Here is a 13,454-nt window from a genome sequence, read left to right as displayed (position 1 = left end):
TGATGAAGTTCTTTTCCCTCATGACGGATTACCTTCCCTCCTGGAAAGTAAATTGGAAGTTGGGCTTCGTGAGATGCGTCAGCATGCTGGGAAATGATTGACTTCATTGAATGCGTTTGTTTTGTGTCTGTGCTTTTAGCTATTCTGGTCATGCTAGCCCTCAGGTACAGTCTGAACTTAAATGGCACTCACTGGTATAAGTCGGTCTTGATGAAGGATGTATTTTTCTGTGCCTGTAGAAATTCAGTTAGCGGGTTCCAGAACAGAGGATAGAGGTTTACACAATAACATTAACTGTCCTGCCAGTGGATGAATTTACAGATCAAGGATTATAGTTTATTTATGTCTTAGGAATTGCATTAAGTCACTGAAAGTTATTAAAGCGTTTTTTAAGTTTTTTCGGCTTATCTTCTGTGATTTATCTGCTCGCGCTCTGTGTGTGATGTTTGCTTTAAAAAAAAAATTCCATGTTAAAATTGTTGCCCTGAGGATGAACTTCACTGGACTCAGTAGAAGAGGGGACCCCTCCTGGTGTGAACCCTTCAGTGATGTAGGCGCTGTCAACATGACCCTCTAAGGACAGGTAGGCAGTGCCAGGACTGCAGCGATTGGACTCTCAGTGAGCGTGCCATGGCTGGGCGGAGCCAGGAGAGACATAGGCCTAACCGTTTCACCCCTCCTGTTTTACCGCCATAATGCAAACGGTACCGTGAATAACGGTGACCCTGATTTGGTAGCGGAGGGACGGGAAGGGGGAACTGAAGAGAAGAGCGCCGGCATGCCCGTCCACTCACGAAGATGAGAGAGGAACCTGGACCTAACAGGTTGGGAACCGGCAGCCATTTTGTCATTAGGTGCCTTTTCATTAATTCCGGCTCATGAGAAGTGTACACTTAAGTGACTAATTTCCATAAACTCCTCATTAAAGTGACAGCAGTGCGTGAGGGCTGGCAAGTGTCAGCTCGGCTCCAGGCCTCTCCAAGCCCAGAGGACTGTTCCCGCATGAATAATTGAAGAGGACGGGGAAGAGTAAACGATGACATTTCATTTCTGTACAAGCCGCCAATTTGTTAACGTGCGTTAAAATCAGGTATCCCCCAGGGGCAGTGCAAGTTATTGTGTTACTTTATTAAGGGAAACGTAAGTGTAATGCTGTGATGTTTAGCTTAATTGATTTCACCCGCGTAATGAGAATTTAACCCTGTGTTTTTCAACCTGTGTGCCACGGCACACTAGTGTGCGTTCAGTGCTTACCAGGTGTGCCGTGGAAAGTTTTTGAATTCCACCGCAATTGACCGTGTGTGACATCTTGTAACATTTTAACAGTCAATGGGATAGTGGTGCGCCGTGGAATTTTTTGATTATAAAGTGTGCCGTCGTCTGGAAACACCGATTTAACTGAACAAACTTTCATTAGCTCATCATTCAAAGTAGATTATTGACATTGATTTTAATTATGAATGAAAATTGATTATTCCTATTCAATAAAAAAATAAAATCCACTCTTATTGATTATCTGAAGTTGGACAGCCACAACTTTGATCCTTCTTAATATGTTTGATTCAAACTACATATAGTAGCTGTTGATAAACGTGGACTACTTCTCTTTGTGTGTGTTTTCTCTACGCTTGTGAAAGTTATGAGTCCACTAGCTCTCCCAAACGTTTTTAATTATAGATGCTTGAAATAGAAGGGATGTCTCTTATTGGCTCCAGACAGTGTATTTAAGGTTAGCCTTGCTTTCATGCTCTTCCCTTCACTTGGCCATTTGCCTCCATAAATTATTCTCCCATTGCGTCTTTCCATATGGAGAACATTCTGGAACATTTTGAAGCAAAATGCTGCATCTATAATGTCAAGTGCAGAGATGGGGGGTGAATATGTACAGATTGCTTCACTCTAAGCCAAGATTCTCATGTTCATGTTTTTCTTATAGGCAAGTTGCTTTGATACATTTAGCCTGTAAACCCCAACAGAGGGACCTTGTCTGTTGCGCAATTACAGTCCTCTGTTGTGTTTTAAGAGTGGGCGGATTTAAAAGCCATCTGCCCTCATTCATTGGCTAAAGATGGTGGAGGACAATTATTTTAGAAATACAGTTATTCTTTCAGCATTCCCCCTAATTTTGAGTCTTTATGCTAGTTTGGCTCCAGCAGAAGTACCTTCAGCTATTAAGCTAATTGTTTTAATTTGGGAAAAGACAGTCATTGTACGCCTTTAATGACTCAGTGCAGAAACCTAGCTCCCACACGACATGTTCACCACCCACTTATTCTCTGTGTAGGTGACCTATATCATGGGGACGTCCTGCTTTGGTTTTAGAGTACACTGTTCTGTGACTCTGGTTTTGGCTCACATTAGATTCCCTCCCCTGCTCAAAGGCTCTGTAAACACAGATGGTTATGGCTGGAGTGGGCGGCCATTGTTCTGTTGCGAGCCGAGTCCTCTGGAAATGAAGACCTGTTACTCCATAAAGCCATCACAGGGTGGCCTGTGATTTAAGGTCTTTCGAAAGTGTAATAAAAATTAATAAGGTGTGACAGCATTGTCTCACTCCATCCCCTGTATAGAAGAGAGGGACCTGTTGTGGGCCCTGGCAAGGGGGACTTGTTGGGGGCTAGTCCACGATAAAGAACAGCAGCTGGTGTTTTCATGAGAGTGGAGGACCATCTGCAGTTGGTTCTGCATAGACATTTATGGGCCTAGAAACTAGAGACAACCAACCCTAGTCTAACACAACTTGGGATTTAGAGAGAACCAACATTAGCCCAACACAACCTGAGCATTCAAGAAAGCCAGCATTAGCCCATCACAATCTGAACCTTAGGGACAACCAATATTAGCCCAACACAGCCTGGATATTAGGGAGACCCAACATAAGACCAACAAAACTTAGACCTCAGGGAGACCCAATATTATGCTTGCATGTGTGTTTAATACTAGACACAGGAACTGTGCCAGATTGTAATGGAATCCTTTGAAGCCTGTGCAGAACAAACAGAAGTAAGTGTGCAATTTCATTGCCAGATTTTACCCTCATGGCACACTCAAAATGACCTCCTTGCTAACTACGTAATGATCCTCAGGGAACTCTTTCTCGGATTCATTAATCAGATGGTTTAGGCCCTGTACATTTAAGGCTGTTACTTTTGTCAGCTTTCAAATTATAAATTTATGAGACCATACATCCTAATGTTTGTTCAAATTGAGGTCAGCTTCACAGGTTTCCAGTGGGCAATAGCAATATATTTTCATGGCAAGGCAGATATAATATTCATAGGCAACATGGTTGTTTTTAAAACTTTGTGTTATAGAAAGAATTCTGCTAAAACTCATAAGCAGTGAGGGGCTCTGGAACCTGGGCTACAGAATGGGATAATGGGTTAGTTTATGACCTGGCAATTGTTGGTTTGAATCCCATTGTGGGATATGTTGAATTTATGACTCTTGTTCAAATAGGGCATAAAGCCATTAAAGGTAGCATTTAATTACATCTATAAATTCAGTCTGCTTTTGGACATTTGTTTATTCTTTTCCCCTGCGCTTGCTGCGAGAAGCTTTATTTATCATCTTTTAAACCCCACGGCGCATTTTGCTTTTTGTTCGTTTGGGCAGCAGTTAATCGGCTGACTTGAATTTTGCTCTGAGTTGACGCATTGTTTCCGTCCTCAAAGCAGGACACGTTCACTGCTCTTTGCAAACGTCTAGCTTGATTTAAAGGTCACCGAAAGAAAGCGCGGCCTTATCTGAGATGGCCTACATCCCCATGTAGGGCTGACAGCCACCCTTTCTTTCTCGAGTGTTTGAGGCCATTGTTTCTGTAGCGCTAAGAGGCCGGTCATACGATACAGACGCGTCTTTGTGAAGGAAACGCGAGCGAGCGGCGTACGGAGCAGCGGCGGTAGGCGCTGCGTGCCAGTGCGGACTGCAGCCTGATACGGGACGGCCATCTTTCTCCGTCATTGTCCTTCCATTGTTTCGGATCGGGCCACAGCGGAGAGCATTTCTTTTGTCGACGAAAGCCCGCATTACACAGTAGAAGCTCAAGTCACTGTCCACATAGGGAACGACAATAAAGAGGGAAAGGTCCCTGCGGTCTAATAACCAGTTTTAATGCCGAAAATGAAGGAGGCCAGACTCGTTTCCTCATTTAGTTGTTTTTTTTTTTTTAATCGTTTCCTTAGCCTGGCATTAATGTGGCAGCGGTTAAATCGCGCAGACTCCCAACCGTTTATCCTTCTGTCGGAGTGAAGCGATCCGCCGGCGATGCTAACGGAGCCTTGGCGAGCTAGCGCCAGAGCTGCCCGAGCGGCGTTGTCCCAGCCCAAACAAAGGCGCCGGCGGGCGAGCCTTTTCTCAGCGTGATTAATTCCAGCCGACGTCGCCGGGACACGCCAGCCTGGTAACGGAGCCGGGGAGAGCGCCGGATTCACCCTCCCCCCCCCCTCTCCGCAGGCCTCCTCGCAACAATACTGTGCAACCTGCAGTGCAAACAGCCTGGCCGTTTGCTAGGTTAACATTACACGTATTGATTTTAATCGGGCCTTCGGTGGCTTTTGGGTGATTTTAACAACTGTATGAGACTAACACTGTTCTCCACTTCCGTAAGTCCCTCTGGTTAATGTTAGTGCAGTGGTCAGCTCTGCGCCTTTGTTCAGTCCAGTAGTAGGTCTTCCCCAGTCTTGCAATTACTTAGCAGTAATTCTGCCCTTTCCCCTGTACTTTAGAGTTGAAGCTTATGGGTGAGGGACTGCAGGAGAGATCAGCCAGGTTCTTTAAGACATTGTCTCTTCAGTGGAAATCCAGAGAAGAAGAACTGTGCTAGCATGTGGGAATTTACAGTGTGATTCAAAAAAATGAGAAATCTTTAGGCTGTACAAATGGGAATTTACAGTGTGATTCACACAAATGAGAAATCTTTAAGCTGTCTATATGGGAATTTACAGTGTGATCTGTGATAATTAGAAATCTTTAGGCTGTCCATATGGGAATTAACTGTGATTCATGCAAATTAGAAATATTTAGGCAGTCCATATGGGAATTAACAGTGTGATTCATTCTAATGAGAAATCTTTAGGCCGTCCATATGAGAATTTACAGTGTGTAGTTCACTTCACGTGAATTAGAAATCTTTAGGCTGTCCATACAGGAATTCACAGTGGTATACACACACACACAAGAAGAACGGTTAGAGTTGGCGTGTCCTCATCTTAAAAGGGCCAGTGTGGGTGCAGGTTTTTTGTATTAGCCCAGCACTACTACGTCTGATTCAACCAATCAACTAATGAACTAATCATGGTCTCCAGTCAAGGCCTTGATAAGCAGTATCAGGTGTCTTGGTTCTGCGCTAAAAAAAAAAGCCCTGCACCCACATCGACCCTTTTCAGATAAGATGGGGCGCCCCTGATTTCGAGTTTCACACGTGAGGCACGACTCCGCGGTCGATGGAGTGAACGGGGGGGCACCTGAAGCAAAGGCAGAGCCCAGAGTCGCTTGGCGACGGCGTCCTTGCTCCTGGTTCGACCGTTCCTGTTCTATTCTTAGAGGGTGCAGTGTGGTTGCTCGCCAACTGTCACGATGACAGACACCTCATCCCTGTGTGGAGGCACGACCTGCCTTCACCTCGTGAACGGATTCCAACTCGGGCGCTGCCACGCTCCGTAGCCTGTGACATTGGCTTATCGGAACAGTCACTGATTACTGACGAGGCTGTGCAGCTAGTGCGGAGCTGTGGGTAGTTAGCTTAAGCCTAGAACACACATCTTGGGTTTTAGCACTGATTGAAGTGCAATAACAGCCGTTACAGCATTGCGACGCTGAACTGTTTTCTTTGCCGTTTGGTCAAGTGCGCACTGAAGTCGTACTTTGGCGTAATGGCATTGAAACAACAAGGTAGCCACTCGTGTGAGATGGTCTTGTGTGCACCGATGGACACGCTGCTTGTTTTCAAGTTTCTGGCCGGTCAGAATTTTCACCTTAATTATGTTCATTGCATGGTTTCCTGAGCCAGGCTTAAGAGCAGGACAGCTAACAGTCAGGCTTTTAGCCTGCGCAGTGCTACCTAGGCTACATGTTACACTAAGCAGGTTTCTTCCTCCCCTCACACATTCAGTGTTCTTAAGAAGACCCTATGTGCAAAAAATGACTGGAGTGACTTGCTCGAGGAGGAGTAATGATCCAGCAGTGCTTGTACAAACTTCTCCTTTCGGTTCACGCGGTCTCACGGTAGCGCTGGCGGCGTCGCTCACTCGAACCTGCGACGCTCGCCGCCGACGCGCTGGTCCAGTCCTTTTATCGCCTGCTGCCGTTTCCCCCAAGAGGAGCGAGGGAGTGAGCGCGTTTCCTGTGGTCCAGGAAGTGTAAGTGTCGAACGGGGGCAGGCTAATCTCCAGCACGTCAGTTTCATCAAAACGAACGACGGGTTGTGGTTTCTCTATTCAGCGTAGCCTGTGCGGTCTGTCACCGAGGCCTCAGCGCTTGCAGGGAGCTGAGGAGGTTCAAAGCTTTTTGGGTGGATGGCGCTGAGGCGCCATGCGGCTAGACCGTGAGAACATTGTGAAAGTGGGTGGCTTTAAGATGACTGGATGACGAGATGCTCCTGCTGCCGCTCCTCGAACCCAGCGTCGCTGTCTGTCCTTCGATCAGCTTCTCTGTACATCGCATGGATTTGCTTGTTATTGGGGGAAAGAAAATTCTGAACACAAGTGAGGAAGTGCGCTGTTCTCAGATACCTCCTGGTTTGCTTTTTTTTAACTTGGCTGAAGCTAAAGCAGCAGAACAGGAGCTGTTCTCTCAATCACACTGTTGGCAAAACTGGTAATTCGGACCAGAAAGAAGCCGCCGAACAGCCACTTTTGTTCTTCTCCTGGAAGAGCCCTTGTGTCTGAACTTAGTGTTTTAGTATAGATTGGTTTCTGATAAAGGTGGTTTAAAAATTTTTTCTTATTCATTCTTCAAATTAAAATGCTTCTGAAATGTCGCTGCTAGCCTATATGCTTCTTTTAAGCTTACCTGAGAAATATTTGCTGTCTTTCAACAGTTGTCCTTTCTATAGTGATGTCCCTGATGCGTAGGTAGAGTACCTTTTGTAGCAATGTGTAGAAAGAAACTCATTGTATCTGCTGCCTCAGTGATGTCTGTTTCTCTGATGTCAGCCCCTCTTACCCAAATGAATGCACAGCTAACGCTCGCGAAAAGCATCGCTGCAACGTTACGGAAACGTTGCGAGAACGTTCTGCGTCAGTTGGGACCATCTCCCGGGCAGCGTGCCTGGCAGTGAGCAGACTCTGTCCGAGCCCTGAACTTGACCCCCTCGTCCTCCCCAGCGAACGGTGCTTTGGGTAGGAAGCAACGCCCTGGCGCGCAACGACACCCCCACCCCCCTTTTTTTTTGGAAGTCCTCCCATTTTACGGGTCAGTTCCCCCGCCCACGATGGCCAGTTCTCAGCCAACACCCCGTGGCAACAGCGGCACCTCAGAGCACTTTAGGGAGGGGGGGGGGAGGGCCTTGCGTTGGCGTGACCCCCTTCCCCCAGAGCGGCACTGGCACAGTGTCTGGGTGAACCGCTCTCAGGCTGCGTTTAAAGCCGAAGCATTTGTCAGCGTCACCCTGGCAGCACAGCTGTGTTGTCTACGGAAAACACAGGAGGGGCTCTGTGCTGGAGAATAGCCTAGCTTTAGACAGTGGCTGTGTGTTTTAATGCACATTTCTGTGCGGTCTTCCTGTTGCGTTTATTGGGTAAGACTACTGTAGTAGTCCTACTTCTCAGGAAATATGGGCATTTCCTTTTTCTTTTGTATTCTCGAAAAAAAACAAAAACATTCTGCCATCAGTAGTTAGCCTTCTTACAGGTAGGAACTATTGTCTACAACTATGGTCTGAATATTTGCTCATAGCCTAACTATTTCAAATTTGAAAGTTAAAATTATGTGGCAAGTCCATCACATTTTAACCTTTCAGATGATAAAAACATTTTATCCGCGCTTCAGTGCACCATAAAAAGCCCTGGAGGTGCTTTGGTATCAGAGGAAGTGAGCATAATTGGCAAGCATCTCTCCTGTCTAAAAATACATTCTCCGATTTGGAGAGACGCTCCATTCTGAGTGGTGTTTTCACTCTGGTGGCAAAGGTGCATGTACATGATTTTATTCCATTTGGAGAGCTTTAATCATCAGTAAGGGAGCAGATAGGACAGGCAGGGAGGAGGATAACAGTTCCATTTAACAGGAGAGGCAGGGATGGGAATAGCTGTTCCCTATAATAGGAGAGACAGGGAAGGGGATAACCGTTCTGTATAACAGGAGAGACAGGGAAGGGGATAGAAGTTCCATATAACAGGAGAGACAGGGAAGGAGATAGAAGTTCCATATAACATGAGAGACAGGGAAGGGGATAGAAGTTCCATATAACAGGAGAGGCAGGGATGGGGATGTCAGTAGCTGATTGTGTCGTATGTGTAAACCTGCATTTCCCATCTGAAATGAACAGCATGTGTACGGTATTGCATCATTACAACAGACCCCTGCATGGCAATGTGCGGACGGAAGACCTAGATCTTCAGGCTAACCCTGACTCCCTTTCTCCCAGCAATCCAGTACCTATTTTCTAGTTTGTGGAACCTGTTGTATTCACTTTTTGTACCTGCAGTTTTCGCATCACTGTCTGTGTCTTTGGAGGGCTTTATTCTCCCTCCCCATGAGGTAGGCCTAATACTGCACCTTAGTCCCCGATCTGTGCACATCTGTCCGTGTTATAAGTCTGTCAAGATGCAAGCGTCTGGCAGACAGCAATAATGCAATGTGATGTCATGCAACACAGAGCATGAAACTAAAATGCAGATGAAATGAGAAAAAGGATTTCGGAAGCTTTGCATGGCCTGTGTATCCAGTATATGGCTCAACCAGCGGCTTATTGGTGAAGCCTTTACCCACCGAGAGGCATAAAGAGCGCATTTAATATGCATCACAAAAGGGTCACAAAAACACGTTGGTGCTGTGAATGAATAGAAGCAAATACAACGGACGGTTCTTTTTTGTCACATGGATACCGCGTGCTGAAATGTTCATGGTTTTTTTTCATTGGGCCATCAGTATTGTTTTGCGTCTTTTACAAGCACTTAAGTGTTTTAAATTGAATCTTAACCGCTCATGGGAAACAAATAATGTATGATAATTTATGATTCTTTCTGACTTAATGAATCTGTACTGTAAATAAATAGGCTATATATTAAGAATATCTGCATTATTCATCACAGGCAAATAGTACATTAACAGGAATTCTTAGCATGGGATTTTTAGCCTGAAAAGCTTGAAATACACATGATATAGGCCTAAAAGTACAAAAATGCTGATTGTTGAAGTACATGGACAGACAGGGGTATTTAACCTAGCCTGCCTTGTTCCCTTCCAGGTGGCGACAGAAAAGGTTGCAGGCAAGCTGAGTTCTACTCTCTCATGGGTGAAGAACTCTGTCTCCCACACCGTCAGTCAGATGGCTAGCCAGGTGGCCGCGCCCTCCTCCCTGCACACCACTGCCTCCTCCTCCACCACCCTGTCCTCGCCCGCCCTCACGCCCTCCTCGCCCGCCGAGCTCAGCCCGGATGAGGTGGAGCTCCTGGCCAAGCTGGAGGAGCAGAACCGGTGAGAGAGCCCCCCCGGGACCCAAACCCCCCGACTCCTCGTGTGGTATCCCACGAGCCCACGTCGCTACGGGGTGCTCATCGTTCTGTACCTGCCTGCGGAGCGGAGCAGAGCAGGGTCAGGTGGTCATTCTCTGGCTTGCCCCACCCCATGCTCGCCCTAATGTAGACTGCCTTGCTGCTATCGTTGTTAGCCCTTAGCCTGACCTTAGGGATGTTCTTGCTGCTCACTGGTGGGCTCATTAGGTGAGGTAGTTAATGCCTGACATCTTGGTTGTTCATTCTCTACTCCTCTGGAACAGGCACCACGTTCGCAAAGACAATTTCAGTATATTGAACGATTACGGTATATTTGGACTATACCACTCTGTGCAACAATTCATCTACAGTTCTTCTGCGACAAAAGGCACTATTTGTTCTGTAACTGATTGTTTGAATGAGGATCCATTAATTTTTAGGGAAATATGTGTGTGCTACGGGTCATTTCGGGATTTCCAGCTGCTTGAAGACTCTTTTTAATAGCTGAAAATGGAGTAAAGAAAGCCGCTCATTAGCACTCCTGTGTTAGCTATAGCCAGGCATATTTTTCCCCATGGAAATAAGCTAATTCGGTCTGCATTATTTAAATTTTTATAAAGTTGTTGAACCACACAGAACCCGATCCTCTTTGGAGACTGGAGACTTAGTTCTTATAACAGTTCTTGAAGGTTGTAGTTGTAGTTGAGGCTAGCTAGGAGGGCTGTATCTGTTTCTGGATTTCATGCCAACTTCCAGTATTAATTATTTAATTAGCCATCACATTTCCCCTATCCGATGCTGTAGCTGTATTGCTGTGTTTTTTGATAACCGCATGAATGACCGAAGACTGTTCTTGTGTCCCTATGAAACGCTTTGCCGTGGTCTAATCTACTGTGAGCACAGCAGGTGTATACAGCCAGTTATCCCATTTAAGCCAGGGTAATTGATGGAAACAAAAACCTGCACACACACACCGGCCCTCCCAGACCAGACTTTTCCACACTGCTCTGAGGCCATAACAACATTGCAAATGTTGCTAACGGCTAACGGGGCTACGCGAGCCTTGGCCTGAGTTAGCGGAACCCCCCGCCCCCCCCACCCATCCAGCTTTTGCAGACTGAAGCCCGCTTCACCCTCGCTCAGCTTCAGACGATGGTAGAGAGCGCGTCGATAGTCTCACGACAGTGCTAGACCCGCTGAGAGGCTATTGTGTGAAAACTTGAGATTGGTTTTGGAGAGCCGGTGCACCAGTTTTCGGATGGGTTACTGTGAGCCGTAATTGGCTGAGGCCCGCTTGTAATGAGCAAATGTGTGGCCGGGGGGTAGCCTAATTGTTAGTGGAATGTTCGGGCAGCTTTCCCAATACTGTGAACAACAGAAGCGTGACGGTGCCGTTCCTTCCCCGCCTCTACGAGGGGGGGGGGGGGGGGGCAGTAACAAGTTTCACTTAACGAACCGAGGAGCGCTCTCATGTCCTGTCCTTTTTTTTTTTTTTTAGCGTTTTAGTTAAACGGGCTGTCGTACCGCAAAAATAGCAGAACTCCTCAAGCAAAATGGCTACGAGCATTGCAACCTGAAGCCTTAGCGTGGGAGGAACCGACCTCTGGAGGTGTACGAATACTCAACCTGTGGCTGTTTTTGAGAGAATTTAGTCATCCCCCCCGCCCCCCCTTTCCTCTGTTGTGTGCAGTTGCTTGTTGTGTTTTGCCAGAGGAAGGCATGCTTCAAAGAGAGATGGCGTAGGGCATAAAAAGTAAATAAAGGCACCTTTGGCGGACTTGTGGTGCGGTCGGTAGGGCGGCTGGCTCTTGAGCCACACGCGAACCCCCTCACCCCCCCACTCGTGTGGACGGGGGGGGTTAGGTACCTCACACCTTCTGAGCTTCTGACCCCACCTCTGTCCGTTAACCTCGCTGCTCTCAGTCTGCCTGAATGGAGCAAAACAATTTTTTTTAAAAGACGGCCAGATTGTCCTGTCTCATGTAGAAAAAATAAAATAAAATCAACGGACGTGACAAAAGAAACACGGGTCGGGCTCGGTTTCGCATTGTGCGGCGTTGTGTTTGCTCTGCGTGTTCAGACGCTGTGTCAGCCTCCTTCCCTCACCTCATCTTATTTTGAGCCCCAATTGACGGGCTCACGCTTTGCATTGCTTTGTCTTCTGTGTAACGGTGCTAGCGTGGTACACGGAGTCAGATAAAGGGCTCTTACTGTGCGGCGGCTGAGCTTGCACAGAAACAGGTGGCACTTATCCAAAGCCGTGACCACAGCCCTGCCACGCAATTGGCTCGTTGATGTAGCCGGCGTTCAGCCAATCGCGTGGCAGGGCTTTGGTGGGGGCAGTGGGGGGTGTTGGCTGAGCTTAAACCAGAATGGGGATTGATGCCAAAAAAAATACGTAGCTAACGACTTTGTTGCATTGGCTGTCCTTTCAACGGGCCGTTTATCTGCAACATTGTGATTATCGCTGGTGCTGCTGTCACAGGCCCGGGAATACTGTAAAGCATATTGTGACTGTTTCTTTCTGTAATATTCATTCTGTAATACGTAAATAAAATAGAATCGATTGATTGATGATGGTGTGTGTGCCCTGCGATGGATTGGCAACCTGCCCAGGGTGTATTCCTGCCTCTCGCCCAATGCATGCTGGGATTGGCCACAGCTCCCGATGACACTGATCAAGAATAAGTGGATTAGATAATGCTTGGATGATTGATTGATTGATTGATTGATTGATTGATGGATGGGTTGAAGGCACATCTGGGCGTTACCTCAAAGATGATAGTGAAAAGATGGGAAAGATGCAGTTTGTTTGCTTTGCACTGTGGCCCTTGCAGTAATGGACAAGATGAGTCAAATCCGCAGCAAACGTTTTTCCAGACAATGGGTTCATCATTATTATTGTTTATGGAATGCGTTCTTAGTTGTTATGGCTGTCTTGTTTTCCACATAACGGAACAGAATATAGGCCTAATAGAATGGCTTTATTGTCAAGAATTAGTTTTATTGTCAAGTGGTGGAATTTGTTCTTTTGGTTTCCTGCATACGGAGCGATGTATTAAAATACAGCTGAGACATATAACAAGCATTCCACATACTCATTTAAAGCCTACACACTGCCTGTTGATGCATGTAATTGCAAAATAAAATTAAACCCTTCTGCCATTATTCTGGTCTCTGGTTTCAAATTAAAAAAATATCCAATCCAGTCTGATCTGATCTGATGAAAAGCCACTGTTTGTTTTGCTGTTCCCAGTTTCCTGGGTTGTGGGAGAAGGCCATAGAAGCCAAGTCTCTTCCAGCTTTCTTTGCACAGAACTTAGCGCTGTGCATGAACCCTCGCACACAGGAAATTCACTTAGCCGCTGAACCGACACCTGCAGTGGCATTCGAGTTCACTTCGAAATGAAAACGCTGCTTCAGCGGGGCTCTCGAGAGTGAAGGTTGACTGAAAAGGCACAGAGCTCACCGTCACTCCGTTGACCTTACTGGTTCCCATGGACTAGGCTCTTCCTGTCCCTGTAGTTTTTTAATCTCTTTCCCGCTCCTGCGGAGTCGACGCTTCCCGCTTGTGGAGAGATCCCTTTCCCAGCACGATCTGTGCCGTTATCAGTGTGTCAACAGTGAGTTTGTTGATGATTTGTGGATTTCCACGCATGTTTAACTTAAGCGTACTGTCACTAGCCTGTGTAGATTTATATATCATTGTAATAACAAAACAAAATGATACTTATGTGAATTTGGATAAATTATGTTAGGCCAGAATAGTGTTCATTGTTCTCGGCTAGAAATAGCTGT

General features: G+C 46.5%; 1 protein-coding gene across 5 annotated transcripts in view; it reads left to right on the top strand.

Moving 5' to 3' along the window:
• The window catches only part of LOC118225340 (ecotropic viral integration site 5 protein homolog), a 69,304-nt gene that overhangs the window by 12,800 nt on the left and 43,050 nt on the right, over positions 1-13,454 (top strand). For all 5 annotated transcript variants that reach the window (XM_035413542.1, XM_035413547.1, XM_035413545.1 and 2 more), the window contains exon 2: positions 9,410-9,639. In XM_035413542.1, coding sequence (XP_035269433.1) covers positions 9,491-9,639 — 149 coding nt within the window. In that variant the 5' untranslated portion in view covers positions 9,410-9,490. The remainder of the gene's footprint in view (positions 1-9,409; positions 9,640-13,454) is intronic.

Source organism: Anguilla anguilla, chromosome 4 (genome assembly GCF_013347855.1).
Source record: "Anguilla anguilla isolate fAngAng1 chromosome 4, fAngAng1.pri, whole genome shotgun sequence".
Taxonomy (NCBI): Eukaryota; Metazoa; Chordata; class Actinopteri; order Anguilliformes; family Anguillidae; genus Anguilla; species Anguilla anguilla.
Note: the sequence above shows the minus strand (reverse complement) of the source record. Positions and strands in the feature narration are given on the sequence as shown.